This window comes from Camelus bactrianus, chromosome 34 (genome assembly GCF_048773025.1).
Source record: "Camelus bactrianus isolate YW-2024 breed Bactrian camel chromosome 34, ASM4877302v1, whole genome shotgun sequence".
NCBI classification, from domain to species: domain Eukaryota; kingdom Metazoa; phylum Chordata; class Mammalia; order Artiodactyla; family Camelidae; genus Camelus; species Camelus bactrianus.
The window spans coordinates 14,031,069-14,053,755 of NC_133572.1; the positions used below are offsets into that span (position 1 = coordinate 14,031,069).

Genomic DNA, 22,687 nt, shown 5'->3' on the forward strand with positions numbered 1-22,687 from the left:
ATTTTTAAAATGCAATTTTGGTTAAGAAATTAGTATTAATTCAAAAAATCTGTTTGAAACTTTGAAGCTGTTGCATTTTGAGGGAGACAGGTTTTGAAGATAGGTGTTATAGTTGAAAGATTATTTTGAACTAAAAGTGTGCTGTTGTGAAAATATTGAAGTCAGAGAATTCTGATTTAGTGGTCATAATATACTAAATTATTATTTATGACCATTATCAGATAGTGGGTTGAGACTACTGTAATGCAAAGGTTATTTTTAATTTTTGTGACTCACTTTAATTTGAAGAAAACCCATCAAAGAACACTGTCAAGGGTGGTAGACTGAAGCATGTATTTTCAAAAACATGCTTGAGTATTTTTTATGTTTGATATTTTAATGTGAATTAGAGATTCTAGTTTTTAAAAATTTTCTGAGCTAACATCTTTATTTTGAATGTCTTGAAGGATTTGTATGGAATCATTTTTTTTTAAACTTTAGGTGTACCCTAAAACATTAAAGTACTTGACAGTGTCCTTTAATTTATTATTACCCATTTATTACATATAATTGTCATAGTATATATGTACTGCATTATATTCTGGTAACCAAATCTCAATGCCATTTGTGAGACAGAGTATTAGTCATGCATTAAAGCGATATATAAGCTTTTAAGTTCAGTGCAAGATCTAATAACACATTATTTTATATAATGGAGTTTCAAGTGAGGGTCTTCATCTTACATTTGAAGTGGACACTCAGCTTTATTTTTAACTGCAAGTTAATCAAGAGACTGTTATTTCCTTTGGAATATAATTTTAACTTTTCATATTTTTATTTTATAAGTTTATTTTGCATATTCATTTCACAGAACAAACTTGTTTATAAACTAAAATATAAGGGACCAAAAAAATCAGATTACTATTATGTCTTAGGTGTAAAAAATACACTTTTACTTTTTTATTTAACCAGTTGCCTATTTAAACTGTTGATTAGTGATATGAGAAGTTCTCATATTTTCAAATAAAATCTCTGTGCTTCAGTTTGGCTTTAAGAGTTCAAGGTTGTCATTTGTTTACTTTACCAAGAGTTACCTAAATCATACTTTTGCACCTAATTTTTCTTCCCTACACGGAAATAAAGCTCACAGTTCAACAAGTGTAACTGTGTTGATACAGTTTTTAGAGTTTACCCTTCTTCATAGAAATCTATTATGTACCATTTGTTTCTCCTTGTCTTTGTGGTTATGTTTGTGTGTTAGTTATGGAGATGTTCTGTTATTTTTTTCTTACCAATGGTTTTATACTGTCTATTAGGAAGGCTACTTTGGACTTCATGGCATCCATTAAAAAAATTAATTCCTTTGTGATTAGTTGATACATAAGCATTAAGAAAACATGGTTGGAATGTTGTTCAGGTAAAAACTAAAACTCATGAAAACATGGCAAGAAGCTTATTCTTCTTATTATCATCTTACTCTGTTTCAGATTAGGAGTTAATGGTTTTGAAGTATTGTGACTGTATGACATATTTGTCTTTAGTTATAAGGAGAGGATGCCATGTCTCATACTTAAATTTACTAAATTTATATACTTCTCATTTTTTAATAAGCAAAAAATTGTATTTGAATTGTAGCATAGCATTAGTACTTTACTTACAGTTGTCATTTTTAAGGAGAATCATTAAAGTTAGAAATATGGACTGCAGAGCTCTTTACCTTAAATTTTACATTGTTATGGCTTCTAAAAGCCAAGTGTTAAATCTTGTGGAATTAAAATAGATTCTACATAGAATAAATGATTCAGCTGTGTATTATGTTCACAAATGTGTTTGATTTATTATCACTTGTTAAATCATTCATGTGATGTGAGCTCAGAGCTTCACTATTTTGTACCCACCTATGAGATATATAAAAATGGTAAGTTGGAAGCCACAGGACTGGCCTTTGCATTGTCAAGCTCAGTATCTCTCTCTAGTGTATCTCAGGCCCTTAGTTTCTTGGGATTGCAAATTTTAGTTAAACTTCGTGAGTTTATATTTGATCATCTTGAAGTCTTTATGTGTACTTTTCAACCATGATAACTTAGATTTTGTGTATTGTAACTACATTAAAAAATCTCTAAGTAGCTCTTAAAAGCACATATATTACTCTTAAAAGAGAGTAATCAAACTTTTAACTCTTAAGTAACTTAAAAGAGAAGTCAAAAAGAATACCGATTTTGGAATCAAGAACACTTGTGTTCAGATTCCTGCTCAAATCACATATGGAAGTAAGTGGTATTAGACAGCTCATTTTGTCTCTTCATTAAGTGTTTATATTTGATCCTTTACTGTCTGTGCCAGAATCACCTAAGGTACTTGGAAAAAAATGAAGTTTTCTGAGTCCATCCAAGATCAGCCGAACAAGAATTTCTGGGCTTAAGACTCTACGTATTAAACAGGTGTCTAGGGAGTGCTTATACTGTTGGTAATCTGGAACTTTAGTTTGCTTTATTTGTTGCTTAGAGATAATACCTACTTCACATGGTTCCTGACAAGATTTTGGATGATAACATGTAAAGTGTGTAGCACCGGACTGGGTACTTAACAGCTTTTAGCTGCAGCGCTAATACCACGACAGGGGTTGGCAAACATTTTCTGTAAGGGGCTGGGTAGTACGTATTTTAGGCTTTGCATACCATATTATAGCCTGTGTTTCCACTATTCAGCTCTGTGTTGTGGCACGAACCCAGTCATATACTGTTCATATAATTCATAAACAAATACATGTGCCTGTGTTCCAATAAAGCTTTATTTACAAAAACAGGCACTGGGCTGGATTTGGCCTGAGAACACATTGTTTGCCAGCCCAGTATTATGTTTATGGGATGCATTATATAAAATGTATCTGACTCTGAAAATGTGAAAATGGTTTACTGTAAGCCAGAAGGGTTTATGACTCATTGGTATGAGATGACAGTTCAGACTGTCTTTAAGCACAACTTACAGATTATTTATTAACTGTAACTTGAGTGATTAAAGTTTAAAAGTGTATATGTACCACAAAGACCACGAGCACCCTGCAGTTTATAGGCATTTTCACCTGCAAATGTTACGGGAACTGGTAGGCATCACAGGAGAAACACTGCTTCTACTTGTTTTCGTCATGTCAGTTGACAGGACTCAGGAATATGGGAGAAGAGTAAGCTTCCTTTCTGAAGTTGATGGTAGCTGTCAAGATTTTTGAAAAGTTAGTCAGTGCCAGGAATTAGGTGGTTGGTAAGACAGCGGCCCATTCCTTGCCTTCAGTGAAATGACATCTTTAAAAAGGTAAGAAAAGAATGTTTAATGATATGATGATAGAATTTGTTACACAATAAGAAAACCAAAAGCAGTGGTTCTTGCTCTAGATAAGATATGACTTACCAGTCATCTTTTAAATTAATCAGCAATTAAAAAAATTTATGCTGAACAGAACAAATTTCAATATTGCTTATTGGTTGACTTCAAATCTCATATTTTAATTTCAGCTAACTTTTTAACTGCTGAATGTTAGAAGCTTTTGAGTTTATTGTCCGTGTCTTGCTGCTCTGTCGGAATGTTTATTGGTGGCTGTTTTGTTTCTCCTTTCCCTCCATTTCTTCATAAAAGCTCATGTAAAAATCTAATATATAACTTTAAATTTTAGTAATGGCAGCCATTGATTATTTACTCTGTCAGCAAATACACGAAGCTGATTTACAGCTACTTAAGGAAATACAATGAGTTGGAAGAAAAGCTTTTTCTGAGAGTGGTAGAGTAAACCAGGTTTTCCTTTAGCATTTTAAATGATATAAATAGAAAACGAGTGAGAGTGAGTCACCATTCTTAGCCACTTGATTGGCTCTAAATCTAATCCACTTCATTATTCATGAAAAGGCATTGTTGTGGTTGTAGTTATTTTATTGATGTTTTACTGAGAATTTTTTTGTTCGTTTTATTTTAAAATATAAGCAAGTATAAGTTTATTTTTAAATTTGCTAACCTATATTTTCCAGGGTGGAATTTTTATGAAGGATAATCTTAACCTTGTTTTAACTTGTATTCTGGATCACTAGTATAAAATAAAATATCCCTATATCAGGTCATAGAACACTTAAATGGACTGTAAAAACTGGGACTATTAAGGAAGAGATATCTAAAATAGTTACTAGTTCAGTGTTTTTTCCCTCCTCATACATTGAGCGCACTGTATGTTCAATCATGTACTTGAATGAGAATGGCAGGCCACACTTTGTTCCTTAATATTTCATGCCTATCCCACCTCCCCCGTTTAAGCATGTGTTATCAATGTGTCTGAGCATTCTTTGCAAAAACTCCGTTTATTTCACTAGCATTTGAATACTTCCTGTGTGCTCAGGATGGCTCTGTGGATTGCATGATGAAAGATGGAAGGGACCTCCTACCCTCCTGCTACCCCTCCAGGAAGCCGCATGCCGTGTGGTGGAGGAGTCAAATCACCAAACAGATATTTGCATTCAGAATGATAAGTGCTGTGGTGAAAGTGTACGTGTCCAGGGTAAAGTTTCTGGACATCAGAGTGAGAGCTGAAGAGAAAGTTTCCTAGAGCAGAATACTTCCTTTTTCTGTGTAAGAGTGAAAGCAGTTTGCCATCATTAACGTAATCATGCTTACTTTTTCTCTCTGTTCTCTTTCTGCATTACATAGGACTGTAGAGCGAGTGGAGTGAGTTAGAAAGATGTTCAGGTTCTCATATTGGTTATTTTACTTTTTATCTTTATCCATTCCTCCTTAACAGCAAAATAAAGGAGTCCAAATGAATTTGTCTTGTGAATTATATAGCCTTAGTTAACTAAACTTAATTTTTGGTTTTAAAGTACTTTAAATATTGTTTATTTTCAGCTGTACTGAGATTTGAGCAATTTATTTAACTCAGTAGGGTGTGGATTTCATTACTGTGAAGATATATAAGAAAAATATAATAAAAAGACAAATGTAGCTTCTGAAAATTCAGATTATAGTTTTATTCATTAATCTTATGCCTTACTCGTCATGTGCTAGTCAGTGTGCCAATTATATACATAAAATATAGTCCTGGCCCTTACAGCAGTGCTTCTTTACTTTTTAGAGGTCATGGATCTCTTGAGAATCCCCTCAGAAAATGCACATACACATAACATTTTGTATAAAATTTTAGAGTATTCTCATTTTCTTTCTGCCCTTGAATCCTTGATTAAAAATTCTTATCTTAATAAATTAACAAAATAGTTATTCCTTATGAACTATCACTTATTAATAGTGATGTGGACTTTCCTCTAAATAGTTGGAGATGCTAGAAATCAGGAGTTAAATTTGCAGGAGAAAAAAATTCAGTGTAATTTTTTTTTTTTGGTAGGAAAGCATTTTCCAGTAATTTGATTTTTCTGGCGCCCGAAATAAGGGAAGCAGGCCTCTTTAATTTTACTTTGTTGCAGAAGATTAAATTTAAGGTTGAGTTCCACTTTGTTTGCAGTAGTTTGAAAAGAATAGTTAATGCAGATTAAAAAAAAATTTTTTTTCCTTTTAAGCTTTGTGTCTTGTAAAATGTGAGTTTGCCAAATTTTCTTCATCTGCTACAGATTAGGTATGCCATTGTTGCTGCCATGTGGCGGCGCACCCCGTGCTTCTTAAACGCACTGACTGGAGGTTTATCGCATCACTTGTTCACATGCACGGAGCCTGGTAACAGCCTCATCTGTATCTTGTTAGCTTCATTTTCTTATTTTTAAAATTTCATTATTTCTAAACTCAACATAGTATTTAAAAATAAAGGCTAGTTTTAATGAATTAATGCTACTACAAAAAGTCATTGCTAAAATGTTCATGCTGAAACAGATTTTAACTTTTGTTAAAATGATCTGTGCTTTATTTAAATTGTATGTACTCTACAAGCAGGCATGTTTTACCTGCCGTTTTATTTCTATTTGCCAAATTCTAAATATAATTTTGAAAATTGAAATTGAAGCTTTTGTTTATGTGGCAAAAGTAAGCTTCAGGACTGGGCTGTGTATTTTTATTGGCATGTAACACTTAATATGAGCTCTACAAGAATTTGTATTTAAAGAGCTAACGCAGTCAACAGCTGCAATTTAAAAAATTGTTTATTAAAACTGTTCAGTTGACTCAGTAATGTGTTGGTAAATTCTGTGGAATCCTAATTTCTTGAAGGTTGAGTGGATAGGTATTTCCCAAATCATTGTGTTTAGTTTCTTATTTTTTCTTATCCTTTTAAACTATCATTTCTTTCCTCCTTAAAGTGATATTTATTGTAAAGAACTTCAAATATAAGGAAAAAAGGTCACTTGTCTATCACCTGAAAAGAAATTAGTAGAAACATTTTGTTTGGTTTATTTCCATTCATCTTTTTTTTTTTTTCCCTATGCATTGTTTTTTTCTTTCTTCAGCATAATATTTTTAATAATCTGGATCACTGTGTTTACTGTTTCGTGTCCTTTTTCATATGACATTTGTAATGCTCCTGGTCATTAAATAATTTTTTTAAATGACATTTTTATCATGGCTGCAAAGTATGGTCTTCACCCTCACATTCCCAAGGGTACCTAGAAAAAAATTTAAAATACGTTCTGGCTTTTCATTCTGCAATTTAATAAAGTGATTTGGTTAAAACTTGTTCTGTCTTCCCATCCTGTAGTTTAGTAAAGTGATTTAGTTAACTTTAAGACTTTGTGTGGGATCATTTTTTTGTGAATTCAAGAATATAAATTGGTTGAATTTCAGTGGTTTATGTAGTCACCAACTTTTAAAGACTTTATTTTGTCAATATGAATGTAGATTTGGTAACTGAGCTTTTATACTTTGATGATCTCACTTACTTTACTCTAGACTTGACTATTTATAAAAGTTTAGAATTTTATATTAAATGCAGTTACAATAAATTTTTTTGCTTTTGTGTAAAATATTCCTCTTGCCATGACTTTTTTTTTTTGTCTTATCATTCTTTTTCTGAATTTGAATGTGATCAGCATACATCCCCAGATTAAACATATAAATCTACATCAGCACATGACAGTTCAAAAGCTCTTTTATCTGGGGAAAGCCAATGTGTATAGACCAGGATTTTGTTTTGTTACCTCTGCTTGATGTTTTAAAAGGTAGTTCATATGCTATACATTTTCTCAGCATCAGCACTTTAGAAATGGTTCTTACAGCCATCTCTGTTCGTGTATCCATTTTAACTGTGAGCCTTTGAGTTTGTGATCCCCTGGTGCAGACAGTGACCCACTTTTATTTTTTTTTTTTAATGTTTCACTCTCTTTCTCTCTCTCTTTTTCTCTTGTCTCTCTCTTAAACAATAGGACCTGTTTCTTTGTTGAGCCAAATCCTCTATAGTACTCAGTACTCAAGAATGAAGTGTTCCTAAGCAGGAATATGTCCCTTGGGCAGGCAGAACAGGATAGTCTTTGGAGAATTATAATGAAATATGCATATATATATATATATATATATATATATATATATATATATATATATATATATATTTACCACTAATTTAGTTTATATAAAAATTTCTCAAGTTAAAAAAATGTTTAAAAGCAACTATACGTTTGCTCTTTTTAAATGATAAAACAACCACCTTAATACTGCTTAAGTATGCTATTGTGAACTTAATTATGTAGCATTCCAGAAAAATTTAAGAGTTTGATAGCAACTAACTTCTTAAATTAGGGATGTTACATTGATCAGCAAGTGTTAATAGCATAATTGCAGGGTTCATAGAATTCAGGTCTTTGAAAGTCTATATTTTATTTCCATATGTAGATTAGCTTGTCAGTTCACTGTTGGAATATCATAGATTAGTTTTTTGTTTAAATTGCAGATTATTAAGTTTCCAAAGATAGGATTTACATTTCTAATTAAACTTGAATTTTTAAGTAACTGATGCCCCCATGTGGTTAAAGACATATTTTGCTTTTGTTTGAACTTGGAAAATGACTGTATTTTGACTTTTCTTTAGTGAACATTAATGTTCACAGAGAAGCTGTTGACCAAGATACATAATTTGAATTTTGTAAAGCTCATTGCCATAAAATTCACAGCCTTACCCTGTATTGTCTCAGAAGTGCATGTAACCAAGCACGTACAATGAGACAAAATTGGAAGCTGTTTAATTACAAATAGCATAGGGGTTTTCTGATCCTGTATGTGATTTCTTATGTCTTTGTTTTTGTGTCTCACATAGGTGATGTACAGTTCATTGATTATGAATATTCTGGATACAACTACCTGGCATATGATATTGGAAATCATTTCAATGAATTCGCAGGTAAAATCCAGAGGAACATGTTCCTCTAGTGGAGTAGCATGTAACTGAAATCATACTTTTGGAATTTTTTTTTTTCTCTTGAAAGGTCAGCTAGGGGCTAGAGCAACAATTTTTATTTTCTTCCTGACCTTTTTGTTTTTGTTTTTTATTATTGAAGGAAAGAGGTGATGACTTCTTCTTTAATTTAAAGAAAATAAGAGAAAAATAATGATTATGGCTTTTACTAAAAATTGACATAATGCTAGTTGCTTCATAAATCTTAATCTAATTTTTTTCTTCACAACAATCCTGTAAGTTGGGTAATATTCCGAGTTTACAGATGAGTAAAGTAACTCACCAAGGTCATAGTAAAATACAAAGAACTAAGATTTGAAGCCAGTTTTTTCTCATTTAAAAGTCTTTGCTGTTTCCATGGTATACTTGGACTTTTGGAATGTTGTTTAATTAAAAAAGCGCAAGAATTTTTTTTTGTCATTGTCTATGAATAATTGGAAAGCTGATCATTTTTACCCCTTAAAGTAATCTTTTTTTACCATCAAATATAAAAGCTTTTTTAAAAATGTAAGTGGAATTAATTTAAAATACATTTTATGGCTATGTTTAGAAACTTGAAATATTCTAAAATTAAAGATTAGGAAATTCATCTGGATGGTTTACACCTAAGTGCGAATTTTTTATTGCTGAATTTGTATTTGCATACATTTACGCATTCATGTATTTTCATATGCTTTTAAGTTACCGGACTGTGGAAAGAGTTGGGGGAAAGTTTTAATTTACATGGTTTTAGTTATTTTCCTCCACCAAGCTTATCACGTACATGCCTTATCCCCACATACATGTTGTACATATAGATCTATAGGAAGGGAAAGCAGTTGTGCATATAATGAGATACCACCTTGCTAGTAATGTGGATAGTTACTGCTATCAGTGATACAAATGATACAGATGAAGTGGAAACTTCAATGATCTTAATATGATTTTGTGTAGAAAAAAAAATGAGCTAAAACTTGAGTTAAGTAGAATTTGGATGTGCAGATTGAAGAGAAAGGAGGGCACTGTAGGAAGGAGGAAAACTTCAAGGTGAGTATATTTCTGTAGGGTATAAAATTCATGATGGAGAATAGACCAGAGAAGTAAGTTTGGACCAACTTAGGGAGAACCTTGAATGCTAGGCAAGACACTATGAACTAGATGAGCATTTTTCAAACCACATCATGAAGTCAGATTTGCAAGATAATTATTTTAAAGCAGGGAATGGAAAAGAAATAGAAATTAATCAGAATTGGAAGGTATAGTTAGGGTAAATATTGTTTTGTGAAATTTAATGTCAAGTGCGTGTATAAGGTTTCAACATACAATGTATTTCTTACTCTGTGAGTAAATAGTTAAAAAAGTTTTAGAGCCACAGTTCTAGGAAATGCTCTAGATATTAATGTGCATAAGAATCTCCTAAGAATCTCCTGGGGTACTTATTAAAATGAAGATTTGCAGCTTCTGATGCAGGTGGTTCAAGCTTCGTTCACACTTTGAGGAAAAATTGAGGCAACAACGATTGTGGTGATCAGCTGTATTGTACATTAGAATTCAATTTGGAATACATGATGATTATTTGCTTTAGTAAATGCTGTTTACTCAGTTTATCTAGTATTTCAGCCAAACATGGAAACATCTAATAATTTTTTTCTGAAAAAATATGCAGATGGTGGGGATTATTAAAGCATGCAGAAGCTGTGTGTTAGACATCTCAGCTTACTTGTTCCCGCTTCAGGTGTGAGTGACGTAGACTACAGCCTTTATCCAGATCGAGAGCTGCAGGGCCAGTGGCTGCGTTCTTACCTCGAGGCCTATAAAGAGTATAAGGGCTTTGCAACTGAAGTTACTGAAAAGGAAGTAGAAATCCTCTTTATTCAAGTCAATCAGTTTGCATTGGTAAGTTTAAGTGTAAGTAATTAATGGGAAATTCTTAATATAATACTTAAGTATTCTCTCTGTGTCATTTTTTGAGACTAAAAAGGATGAATGGGTCTTTCCTCACTGTGCTTCTCATCCATTTAGTAGTCTGATGTTACATGTAAACTTTTTTATTTTTCACCTTATAAAAGATGTTACTACCAAAATGAGGAGGTTTTTGTAAGGTTTTATGTATAATGCTTTCTAGTGTAGAATCATTTACTTTATATTACATAAAAAATGAGAAATACAGTTGCCAGTACTGCCTGGACTGGTGGGAAGAGCTGGTCTGATGTTGTTTTGTGGTGTAGAATGTCCCCTGATTTTAGTCTTTTCTGCTGCAGAACCAAGCTAATTAAGGAGGAGAGTATGATACCACCCACAGATGTTTTTTATATCGTTAGAATATGCTGATTCTCAAACTTTTTGGTCTCAGAACCCTTTTATAGTTCAAAAATTTTTTGAAGACCTCTGCAAGATTTTGTTTGTATAGTTTAATTATCAGTATTTACCGTATTGGAAATTAAAACAAATTCAAAGTGTTTATTAAATATTTAAAAAGCTCATGTTAACATAAACAGCATTTTAAAAATGAAAAATAACTATTTTCCAAAACAAAAACACGTTAGTGAGAAAAATGACATTGTTATACTTTTGGAAATCTCTATAATGTCTGGCTTAATAAAAGCTGGATTCTCATATTTGCTTCTGTATTTCATGTCTTGCAATGTATTGCTTTGGTTGAGGATATGAAGAAAGTCCTGTTTCACACACATATGTTATTGGAAAAGAGGAGTGTTTTGCCTTTTCAGAGAATTGGGGATATTTGTGATGCTTCACTAAAGTTCGACAAGTGATAGTTTCTTTTAGGTTAATTGTAATGTGCAGTGTGGACACATCAGTTAGCTTTTTACTCTATTACAGTAAACTCTGTTAGTTTATCTTGCACTTTGAATGGCTCTTTTATCCAATGTGTGATTTTGTAATTTTAACATCATTCATTAGTTATTTGGAAAGTGTGGATTCATTGAACTGCATAGATCTTCTAAATGATGATACATCTCATTATATGATATTAAAAAACTGCATTTACTGATATCATCACCAGTATGAGAAAAGTACTTTATTAAGAAGCTGGTAAGCTCACAGAGTTGAATGCAGATTTTCCGAAGTTCTAACTGTAGGTTGAATAGTCAAAAGTCTATCATTGGCAACAAATGCTGTCAGTTATTTTCATTGAAATGACAAGTTCTCTTTTTTATATTTGAGAAGTGCCTGCCAGATACCCAAGTCTAATAACTCTAGTTCATGTGTCCGTTCTTTCAAGTAAAAATGATGTGCCATTAAAAATGTGCACCACAGCTCAGTCAGACGTATTTTTCCTTGGAACCACCTTCCTGTTTCGAAGACGCAGCAGGTGTGCTTTATGTGTTCTTCCCTCCCCCGTCGTCCCACAGAATGTGAGGATGTCATGTACTCAAGGGTGGAGATTTAATAACATAGTGTTAATGACTTCATAAAGGACACTCTTTAGTGAGACTGGATTTTCGCTGTGAGTGTGTGATGATGAAGAGTAAGGCTACACTGTTTGGTGCCACTGCCTTGACTTCTGTTAAGGTCCCAGGAGTTTCACCCCCCACTGCTTTTGAATCATCATTGCAAATGTTAATATAGTCAAAAAGACAAGTATCATATTATTATGAAAATAGTTTGGGGCCTCAGAACTTCCCATGGATTCATAGACCACTTTGAGAACCACTGACTTAGACTATCAAAAAAAAAAGGTATCTCATCTCATAATTTACTTCTCAATACCTGAGATATTTCCTTAGAAAGAAGACCATTGTAAAACATCTTCTTCATTTTTGTCATTCTGACTTCATATAACAGTTATATAGTTAACATTTTATTGAATGTTTTTTGTATGCTGAGTGTAAATACTATTATTACCTGCTCCAGTGTGTGTTTTTTCTATACCGCCGAGCAATTCTTGAATTCACAGCAGTCAGTGATTGGATGTCCTGTACATTTAACTCAAGTCTGACACTTCCCACTTGGAGATACTTTAAGAGTTCAGTCTCACAAGACTGCCCCCTTTTCCCTTCAGATGCCACTCACAAGTCTAGGGTGTTACCTGTGCTTCTTACTCACTGGCTATAAATGGGTTTCTACAACTCTCTCCTTGGGGGTCTCTTAATTTGCTAGAGTAGCTCACAGCACTCAAACATTTACATATGTTTTACCAGTTTATTGTAAAGGATATCACAAGGATACAGAAGAACAGCAAGACAGAGAGGTACAGTCGTGTTACCTGGGAACTGGGTTCACTTGCCTCTTGCTGGGTGTCGAGTCAGTAGACACAGCCAAGCCAAAGATTAGGAGAAGGAAGGATTTATTATTACTGCAGCAAGTAAGGAGAACACCAGGCATCTTTCCCAAAACAGTATCTCCCCCAGCTAATTTGGGGACGTTTTAAGCTAAGGGTACATGCATATTTATGAAGGGGCTTGAGCAGAGAATTCAGCATAGAATTGGGGCAAAGGGCAACAGAGTCCAAGCTTTAGTTTATTGAGGTCTAGAGGGTCAACATCATCATTCCATCTTCCACTGGGATGGGGGGCCTTAGTTCCCGCAGAACTCAGAGATACATTATGTATATTCCTTGAGGAGGAACTGGGACTCTGCTTTCTCACTGCTCTATTGGTTGACTGCCTTTTCTCTGTTCCTGCCATTCCTTTGTTCCCATAGATCATTAATTACTGAATTACCTTTTCATTAATTACTGAATTAGCTGTTCAAGGGCAAGCATTTTGGCCAGGCTTAGATCTCAGAATGACTTAGGCCAGAATGTCAAGAAAACCATTCCTGGTTCTTTTTCTCCAGGGACCCCCTAAACCTATCTGCTTACAGTAAGGTGAGGTCTGGAAATGTCCTGAGCACAGGAACTTCTATTCTCATGAAGTTTAGGGTGCACCACCCTCCCAAAATGTGCATGGGTTCTGGTTCACCAGTCTAGAAGCTCTCTAAACCCCCTCCTTTTAGGTTTTTATGGGTTCTTCATTACTTAGGCAAGATTGATTAAATCGTTGGCCATTGACTGAACTTAATTTCCATTCTCTCTTTCCCTGGAGGTATAGAAGTGGTGGGGCCAAAAGTTCCAACCTTCCAATCATGTGGTTGGCTCCCCCTGGCAGCCAGCCCTCATCCTTAGGAGCTTTCCAAAAGACACCTTATTAACAGAAACTCAGGTGTGGTTGAAAGGGGCTTGTTAAGAATGACAGGAATTCCTTTTACTTTCATGACTCTGGAACTACTTCAGGAACAAAAGGCAAAATGCAATAGAAGAGGCTTCCAGGTTCTCTTGTGCTTAGGAAGTTCCAAGGATTTGGGAGCTATGAGCCAGGAACAGTGGATGAAGACCAAATATATATCTCTTATTATAAATTGTCACATCTACATTTTACAGATGAGGAAACAAAGGTGCAGGGGGGTTAAGTTGCTCACAGCCACACAACTAGTAATTTTTTTCTAGTTAAAACAGAGTATTTCTTGGGAAGTGAAGTGTTACCAGAATCTTAACATATCATGTTTAACTAAAAATAGATTGCAAAGCACACACACAAGATTGCGGCACAGCTCCTAATCACACAGTCATGTTTTTAAGTCCTAAGACTCATTTTTCTCCAACTTAAGTCAAGTTATGTAACTTTATTATCACGGTTGATTCTGCAGAATTGTTGGGTCAGTAAAAATTGTTTCAGAAATTTGGCATGCCTTGAACATTCTTCACATTCAAGTACATCTTTTGTTTTTGAGATTTGGATTTTCCTTTTTGTTTATATTGCAAGTAACAGAGTCCTTTGATAATGTGTTTTATGGGAAACCCTGTTAGCGATTATAACCATTAAAAACAGCTAACCACGTCTGTCAGTGCTCATGCTGAGCTCTGCCCACACCGAGCAGGTTACAGGAACTGGGCTCTGTTGTTTTTAAGTGATGATGATTTACTACAATGTCTTTTGGACAAAAGTGATCAAAAACCACCCAGATAACTATTACCTATGTTTTAGACACTTTATATTAAAAAAGCGTCAAGAAAATGTGCATGGAGTTGATGAAAAAGAAAAAAATTAATAATGTGATATTTATTTTACAAAGAAATGCATTATCATAATTCTTGATTTTTCTTCCCTCCTTTTTAGGCTTCACATTTCTTTTGGGGATTGTGGGCTTTGATTCAAGCCAAATACTCTACTATTGAGTTTGATTTCCTTGGGTAAGTTTAATTTGACTGTATGCATTACGTTTGTCTCTACTTTTTTTTGGATTAACATTTAGAACTCACAGAGGACATTGCAGTTATTATTTTCAGTTAAATGTTATAAAGGTTGCATGCATTTAATTGGTCTGCAAAGAAATCTGGTAGAATCTGTTTAATGCTTTCAGTGTTAGAAAAATGTCCAGTAGGTGGCGCAATAAACTAAAAATATATCCTTTGAAAATTATAAAACTTAAAAAAATCAGCTGAGAAGGGTGAGTGGAAATAACGAAGGATTAAGATTTTTAGCTCTAATTCTGTTGTTACTCTTGTTTCTCACTAGGTATGCAATTGTTCGCTTTAACCAATACTTTAAAATGAAGCCTGAGGTTACTGCATTAAAAGTGCCTGAGTAAAGAAGACGTTTAACTATTCTGAACAATGCTTGCGAATCTTAAACTCCAAAAAGCCAATTATTTGTTAAAATTCTTTTAATTTGGTTATCTTGCTTTACAAATTATGCCTCCAAACAACCAATTTATTTTTTAAATAGTCCAAATGATGTCGAGAAGTATACCTACTGCTGTCAGTATGTGGTGGGTTAGAAGTTTGTTAAATCAGCAAAAAGGTATAAAGATGTCGATTTAATCCTTTGATAATTTAATCTATGTTATATGTAAATTATTTATTATGAATTTAACATGATTCTGCGACTGCTTCCATCTGTTTCATGTTTGTTGAGTGTAAGCAATGAAAATTTCCCAGAGAAATTGTTTTTTTAAGTTTTACTTTAATAAGATTGATTTTAGTAAGCATTTTAGATGTTTAGTATAACCTTTTTATTTTGACATACTGTAAGTAAAGTGAATCATTTACTCTTGAAATGCCAGGCACTGATTTAGGTAACTTAGGATGTTCATAGAAAAATATCTGTTTAGGAAAGTGAAATACATTCACGATCTATGCTAGTGGTACATCTTTCTGAAGTGTTAGAAAGTTTTTTTGGTGGGGGAACATACCTTAGAATTAAATTCCCCTCTTTCTATGTAGTCTGGCAGTGTAAATATTAGTATTTACCATATAATCCTGGAATACATATGATGATGTTATGTTACCAAAACCTGCATTAAATGATGTTTTCGTATACTAAATATGGTCATTTAAGTTACTAGTTACTAGTTACTACTAATTTGTTTTTAAAATTTTACTATCTCAAATTGTTTCTAACCAAAAAGTTTGCTTTCCTTATTGAGATGTTCTGTGTTTTGTTTGTTACTAAACAGTCGCTAGTAGAACAGTTGCTAATTTCTGAAGCAGAGGTAGAATGCATATTATCCCTGGGAACAAGAAAGTGTCATGTGGATTAATTCTTTTTAACCTTTCCAGATTCATTCCTTACATTTTGGTTTTATGTTTTAGTTTGGCTCCATGTCTTTAGAATGATAGCAGATGATTCCTTGATACATGTAGTTTAAGAGAAATAAGTTGAGGTGGTTAAAATAATTAAATAAGGAACTTTTAGAACATCGGTCTTGTACACGTAAAATCTGATACAACGAAATATGAGTTAAGCAGAAATATTCATGGTAGGAGAGCTTCTGTTTGTTTTGATTTCTTTTGCTTTTGTTTAAGTGTTTTGTTTGAGAGTGAGAGGATGGCAGTTATTATTTGGAAGGAAGTTAGGTTGTTGGGATAGATAAGCAGGCTTCAAGTTCTGAAGACTGCCATGTGGGGTTATGCAGTCATGGTTAACTTCCCTTAGAAAATTAGTCTGACAAGCTTTGCACTTTGGTCACATAAGTGCCCATGTACAAAGTTGGCTTAATGGATCTGCATATTCAGAATATGCAACTACAAATTTATCCTCTGAGAAATCTTCTGGGGAGTCTGATGTATTATTCCAAATGACTTAGAGTGTCAGATAAGTGCTTTGAAATACTTGGCTTATCTCAAGATGTTTAATGTTAATAAAGTAGGTAGAAACACTTACAGGCCATTTAAAATGGTAAATTCTAGTTACATGAATAGAATCTTAAAATCTGTTTGCATCTATAACAGTGTTAGACCAAGGTTTGTTTTCTACCTCCCCAATGTTACAAATGTTGAATTCTGTTTTTATAAACGATATTACTGTAGGATCAGTAGAATTTTATGTAATTAACTAAATGAAAGGAACCAACTAAACAATAGCTTTTTATGTAATGTTAGAATGGACTTGAAAAGTTGTTTTTGATGGAATTTTCATCTGTGGTTGGAACATTTTCTTAGACAATGAAGAATGCTTAATACTCTTGATTTTTTTTTTTTTTTTTGCTTTCTGACTTCTTAAAGTGCAGCGGTGTATATCTTGGAGAACTATGGGAGGAGAGAAGATCATTTTTCTACCTTACTCCATGTTCTTCAAACTGTTTTGAGTAGAGATTCACTGAGCCATTGCTGTAGACTGTGCGTAGCTGCGAGCTGTGATACTGTTGTAAGCGGTGCAGAGAGGTTCATATAGAAGTGAATGTAAAGGGGAATAAAGGCTCTCACTTTAGCCCCAGGCAGTGGGTGTTGGGAACAAAATATGATATTTAAAATATTTCCCCAACTCTTAGGCTAGATTTTGGTTATTTTGACTCTCCCACTTCCTATTCAGGTTTTTGGGATCACACTTAAGGCTAATAATAGGGTTCAAGATTGCTTCCCTTTTTATTGACCATTTAAGGGATTCTAAAGGGAGGACATCCCTCTAAAATTTGTCCTGTGGCATGCTGAGATGTCTTTTGCCTTTTTATGTTAAGCTAAGGAACTTGAATGCCTTACCTAATAACTTAACTGGTAGTAAGCTCATTGTGTAAATATGAAAATGGTTGTTAGCGAAGTGGCATTCATGTGTAACGGATTGTTAGTCAGTAGACCATAGTGGCCTGAATGCTTTAATAAGCAAAATTCCACAAATTTTGTTCTCTTTGTTCCTTACATACTTGTATGATCTTCTGACCAGTAATACTTGATGTTTTTCCCTCCTGACCTGATGCTACCACTGCTTTCTGAGAATCAGAGACGTGGTAGTAAATCATACTGTTCACATGATCATTTGAGATCAATATGAGCACAAAACTCATCAACTAGGTCTGCCTGGAATGTATATAAAAAAGTGTAAATAAAGATTTGTAAATTAGTGTGAATTGTATCTTGCATAGGCAATTGTGTATTGTTTTTTGCATTCTCTCCCCTTTTGTAGACATTTTTGTGTAAGGGAATGATCCAGCTCTTTGGCTTTAGACTGGAAATGGCCAACAGTTCTGGCCACACAGTGGGATAACAAGAGGAACTGGAAATAGGGTTTATCAATTTTTGTTGACGTCAGTACATATTTATTTAGCCTCTCAGTGCCTAATATGACTTTCCTTCGTTCTTTAGTTGGCCATTAGTTTTGAGGGGTTATATTCCTGCAAGCAGTAAATTAATACATTGTTAGGACGTCCATTTTTTGAGTCATAATTCTAAGCTAAATCAAATTGAAATTATAATTTCATGATTGCATACTGAAGTATTATTCTTTCTTATTTTCAAGGTTGTTGACCCTTTTCTACAAATAATCTTTGAATTTTTATATATCTCATTGTGAATCTTAGGTCCCATCCATACAAGAGATGATAAATAATAGCTCGTAGTTCAACTTAAGCATATGTCTCAGTTGGTTTCTCTGAGTATAGAGAAAAACCATTATGGGTTGTAAAAGATAGAAAACATGTAAGTAATCTTTTAATGATTGCTAATTTCATTTTTGCTGAACTGAAAAATATTTAACTTCAGAAGTATGTTATGAAAGCTCCCAGATTTCAAGGAAAAAGTTCACCCAAATACTCTTTTTAATTAAAAGTTAAAAACCTCGACTTTTAAATTTACATAGATACTTCTTTTTTGAATTACACAAAGCCTTCTGTACCATTTTTGAATTCCTTCATGATATAAATGAGAAAACTAACAGTTTGATTTTCTGCTTTAAATTGCTTTTAATAAGCATATTATACTGCATTCCAAAGTGATATAGACTTAAGCTTTCACTACTAGTCAGTCATTCAGTTGATAGACAAAGTTAACAACGCTTTATGCTGGGGGGGAGTTTTGTTATTGGCAGCGACTTGCACTACTTCACACAAAAGGCAAGTGCTAGCGGTTTTGCGCAACGCAAAGTGAATTATTAAGTGTGTGGTAAGGCAGCTTTATCTTTATTGAAAAAAACTGGTTTGCTCTGATTTTTCTTCTGTAGTTCACTAGATTTTAGAATGTCTTTGAAAACTTAGTTACATGTAAGGCAGTCTGTTTTGTTTTGTTTCTTTTTTTTTTTTTTTTTAAGAAAGACATTAGTTACATGGAACTGCCTGTGGTCCTGTTACATACCGCTTGTGTGAATACAGTGTTATGGATTGAGTTTGATGTCTTCAGACAGAAAAGTGTATCAATTATTTTATATGAATTTTTCCCCGTCTTTGAAGCTTAGTCTGTAAATATGTTACTCTAAAAGAAAATGCTTGGGTTTGCATTACTTGAATACTTGAAAATTGAAATTAAGAAGATATATTACATAATGAATTAGATTTTCCTGAACAGTTTTTACACTAAAATTTTCATTTCTGGATCATATTTTGAAATGGACAGATTTCAACTATTTGAATAGAAAAAATAATGATGGCGCTTGTAGAAAATACCCCTTTGAGTCTGAGGCATTTGGAATTCAAGTTTGTAGTAGGTTTCTATCCTGAGATCTGCTTTCTCTTCTTTACTTAATGCCCTTACTATGCTTCTGATGTTATCAAATAGCAAGTCAAAATTTATTCATTATGCATCCTATGGCTTTTCTAGTTCTGAAAAATTGCTCTGTAAAATACTCGTAATCCCTAAATGTAGGCATATTTTTGTTTACATCTTGCCTGTTAATGGATAAATACCATTAATCATTTTAACAAACCACTTATAAGGTGTTTATAAAAATTGAAAACATTACATGTTCTATTTGAACTAATAACTGAAGGGGTAAGAAAAATCTGGCTGATTTGAATTGGTCCATTAGTTACATTTCAAAACTCTTAAGAAAAGGACTTTGATAGGTTGAGACCTGATGGTATCCAGGTGAACCAGCTCCTGTGAACTGGAAAAGACCCCCTAAGAAGCAGTGGAGGAATTGAGAGTATTTACACGGTAGTGGTGTGCTGCTGCTTAGATTACGTAGTGACACACTGAAATTTTCACTGTCCAGTAATCTGAAGAAGTTTCCTGCTACTTATGTGTACTTAAAGTAACTATAGTTTGGTGGAATCTGCAAAGAGGAAACGTTTCAACTCTACTGTATTTAGGAGCATTTGTATAGCTGTGTGAAGTTTCCACAATATGTTAAAATACACTGTTATTTTAAGAAAGAAGACCTGGCATTATTCCATGTTCTTATAAGATAACGTCCTTATCAGTTTCAGAAGAAAAAAACAAAATAATTGTCATTGCATTTGCTGTATGTTGAATTGGGAAATTGCGACCTAGAGGTTAAAATTGTGTTTATTAAATGTGAACCACAGTAGTATAATGCTGCTCTGTATATACTGTGAGTGCTACAGATAGTCTCAGCACTGACAATGTATCGATACCTCTCAAATGAACGCAGCGTTTGATGTAGGTGTTCTGATACGCCTCGGAAAGTATCTGAGTGTCTGAGAACTTGTTCATCTGTTTGGTAATGAAGATACTTCCTGGTTTTTTTTTTTTTGTTGTTGTTGTTGTTATTGCATATTTTCATGTTTAAAACTTAATTTTTACATTTTTACTACTGTTAATTTAAGTAAAATTTGTTCTGTGGTTAAAATGGGGTTGCCATTGAAGGTAATTAAAAACAACCCCATTCATGTAACTGCTTAAATAAAAATACATTCTTGCTATGTGTTCATAAACTTTTAATGAATCTGTTTGTATTTCTGTTTAAATATAAGTGATGTTCAGGCTTTATTTCTGTTTCATAAGGCCTTTTACCATTGATTAAATGAAGGAATGTATCTTTTTGAAGAGATTTATATTCTGTAAATAAAAATTGTAACAATAAAGTTGGGTTCTAACTGCTTGTATCCATAAATCTTGTTACTTCAACTTATTTTGTGGTTTTCCTTTTGTAGAAAAACAAAACTTCTCAAAGTTAGTGCATAACTATTTGTATATCTGAAGTGATTCTTTACATTCCTAATTCTCTGGTTTTATAGTGTTAAAAAGTTTTCAGAAAGTTTTACTTTTGAAAATTTGATTGATAGAGTATAGAATATTGTATCACTTATGAACAAATTCTGTTTACCTAGTTTAAAAATTCATTATTCTAACCACTGTACTTTGTGTCTTCACTGTGCTTGGGGCTGGAGGCACAGATGAATAAAGGCACCATCTGGGACTTCACATCTGTCTACACAGGGACTGTCCATTCAACTAAGGTTTATTATGCTCCTTCTGATTCTCAGGGAGTGTGATCGATGGTGGAAATACAAAGATAAGATGTGATTTCCCCCTTAAGATAGAGTTTATCATGAATGTCAATTCTCTATAACAAAAATAGTCAGCTCTGTGTGTGTGTGTGTGTGTGTGTGTGTGAGAGAGAGAGAGAGAGAGAGAGAGTTATAGAATGTTTCCCAGTTTGGGTTTTTCTGGTGTTTTCTGATGACTAGGTTGGGTAGCAACCACAGAAGTGCTGTGTCCTTGTTAGGGTATCCCTCCGAGGGAGTCACTGTTGATGTTCACTTTGACCACCTGGTCAAAGTATTGTTGTGTCTTCCCTGTCCAGTTGTTGTCCCTGTTGTAACTAGCAAGCAGTCTGTGGGGCATTGTGCCCCTTGTCAGACCCCAACATTTTTCGAGCACTTCCTTACTTTCTAGTAAAATAAGAAATTCCAGACTAATTTTGTACTTCCCTTCCTGAGCCCTGGAATCAACCGTTTTCTCCAAGGAGCCTGGTTCCTTTGGGGAGGAATAGTATTTAGAAACTTATATTTGAGACCCAGGGACGCTTACTGCCCCTGAGATGTCACTGATCCTAGGACCTGTTAACTGGCAGAGCAAGGAAACACACACACACACACACACACACACACACACACACACACACACACACACTCAGATATAAATAATGTTTTAAAAGTCATGTGTCCTTGCTGACACCTCTAATTTCTGATTCAACTTCAGAGTTGCCTCTCCCATTTCATACTTTCCTCCTTTTTCCTTACTCTGATAATACAGGTTTGTATTTTTGTTAAGAATACCATAGAAATGTGCCCTTCTAACTGTATTATATGAGGCATAAGATGTTTATATGTATGTTACTAGTGATTTTAACCTTAGTTACCTGATTAAAGTGTCTGTCAGGTTTCTCCCCATTTTTTCCTTTAAATAAGTATCTCGTGGGAGAGGATACTCTGAAACTATGCAGGGTTGTTTGCTATTAATTTTAGTGTCCGTCGTCAGGTTTTGCCTGCAGCAATTGTGGTGTTTACATGATGTTGATTTTCGATTCCCCTTTTCTTCTATATTCGTAATTGGAGTTTCACTGTAAGGAAGAGCTGTACCTTTATTTACTTAAACACTTGATTTGTTTATCCAACCGTATCAGTAAGGACTCAAGAGTATTTAATTCTATAGGCTATAAACTATCACACACATTCTGTTGCTCGGTTTATTCCAGCTTGGTGATGGACGGCTCCTTCAAGTTGGCTGCTGTATTCTTTCTGCGTTGCCCACATCATTTTTTGAGCATTTCCGTTTCTGGCAACGTAAGGTGTTCCAAGCTAGGCTTGTACCTTCCCTGCCCCAACCCTCAATTCAACTATTTCTTCAAGGAGCCTTGACATTTGATTTTTAGAGAATATTTAGAAATTAAGACCTGGATACCAGGTGTGTCCATTGTTGGGTGTTACCGCTTCTAAATTCCATTAGTTTGACAGAATTAGGAAATGCTAGAAAAGTCACAGGAATAGTTCAGTGCGCTCCCATATATCCTTTTCCACGTAATTTGTGAGTTACTTGAGCAGTCTGCACACATAAATCTTTACCTCTCAGTACTTGTATTTCCAAAGACCAGTCTCTTTGGACCTCCTCCGATAGTTGGTGTTGGTTCAGATGAATATTCCTCTGTTTGTAGTGGGTTATTTTTCTTTTGCTCTCAAGACCTTCTCTTTTTAACTGGTTTT

The 22,687-nt window shown here is 33.9% G+C and overlaps 1 protein-coding gene across 1 annotated transcript in view; it reads left to right on the forward strand.

The window, feature by feature from the left end:
* Nucleotides 1-20,587, forward strand: part of ETNK1 (ethanolamine kinase 1) — a 53,797-nt gene extending 33,210 nt beyond the window's left edge. Inside the window, exons 5-8 of the mRNA XM_010946515.3 lie at nt 8,198-8,281; nt 10,050-10,210; nt 14,434-14,507; nt 14,833-20,587. Of these exons, the coding sequence (XP_010944817.1) occupies nt 8,198-8,281; nt 10,050-10,210; nt 14,434-14,507; nt 14,833-14,905 (392 nt within the window). The 3' untranslated portion in view covers nt 14,906-20,587. The remainder of the gene's footprint in view (nt 1-8,197; nt 8,282-10,049; nt 10,211-14,433; nt 14,508-14,832) is intronic.
* Nucleotides 20,588-22,687: the final 2,100 nt, after the last annotated feature.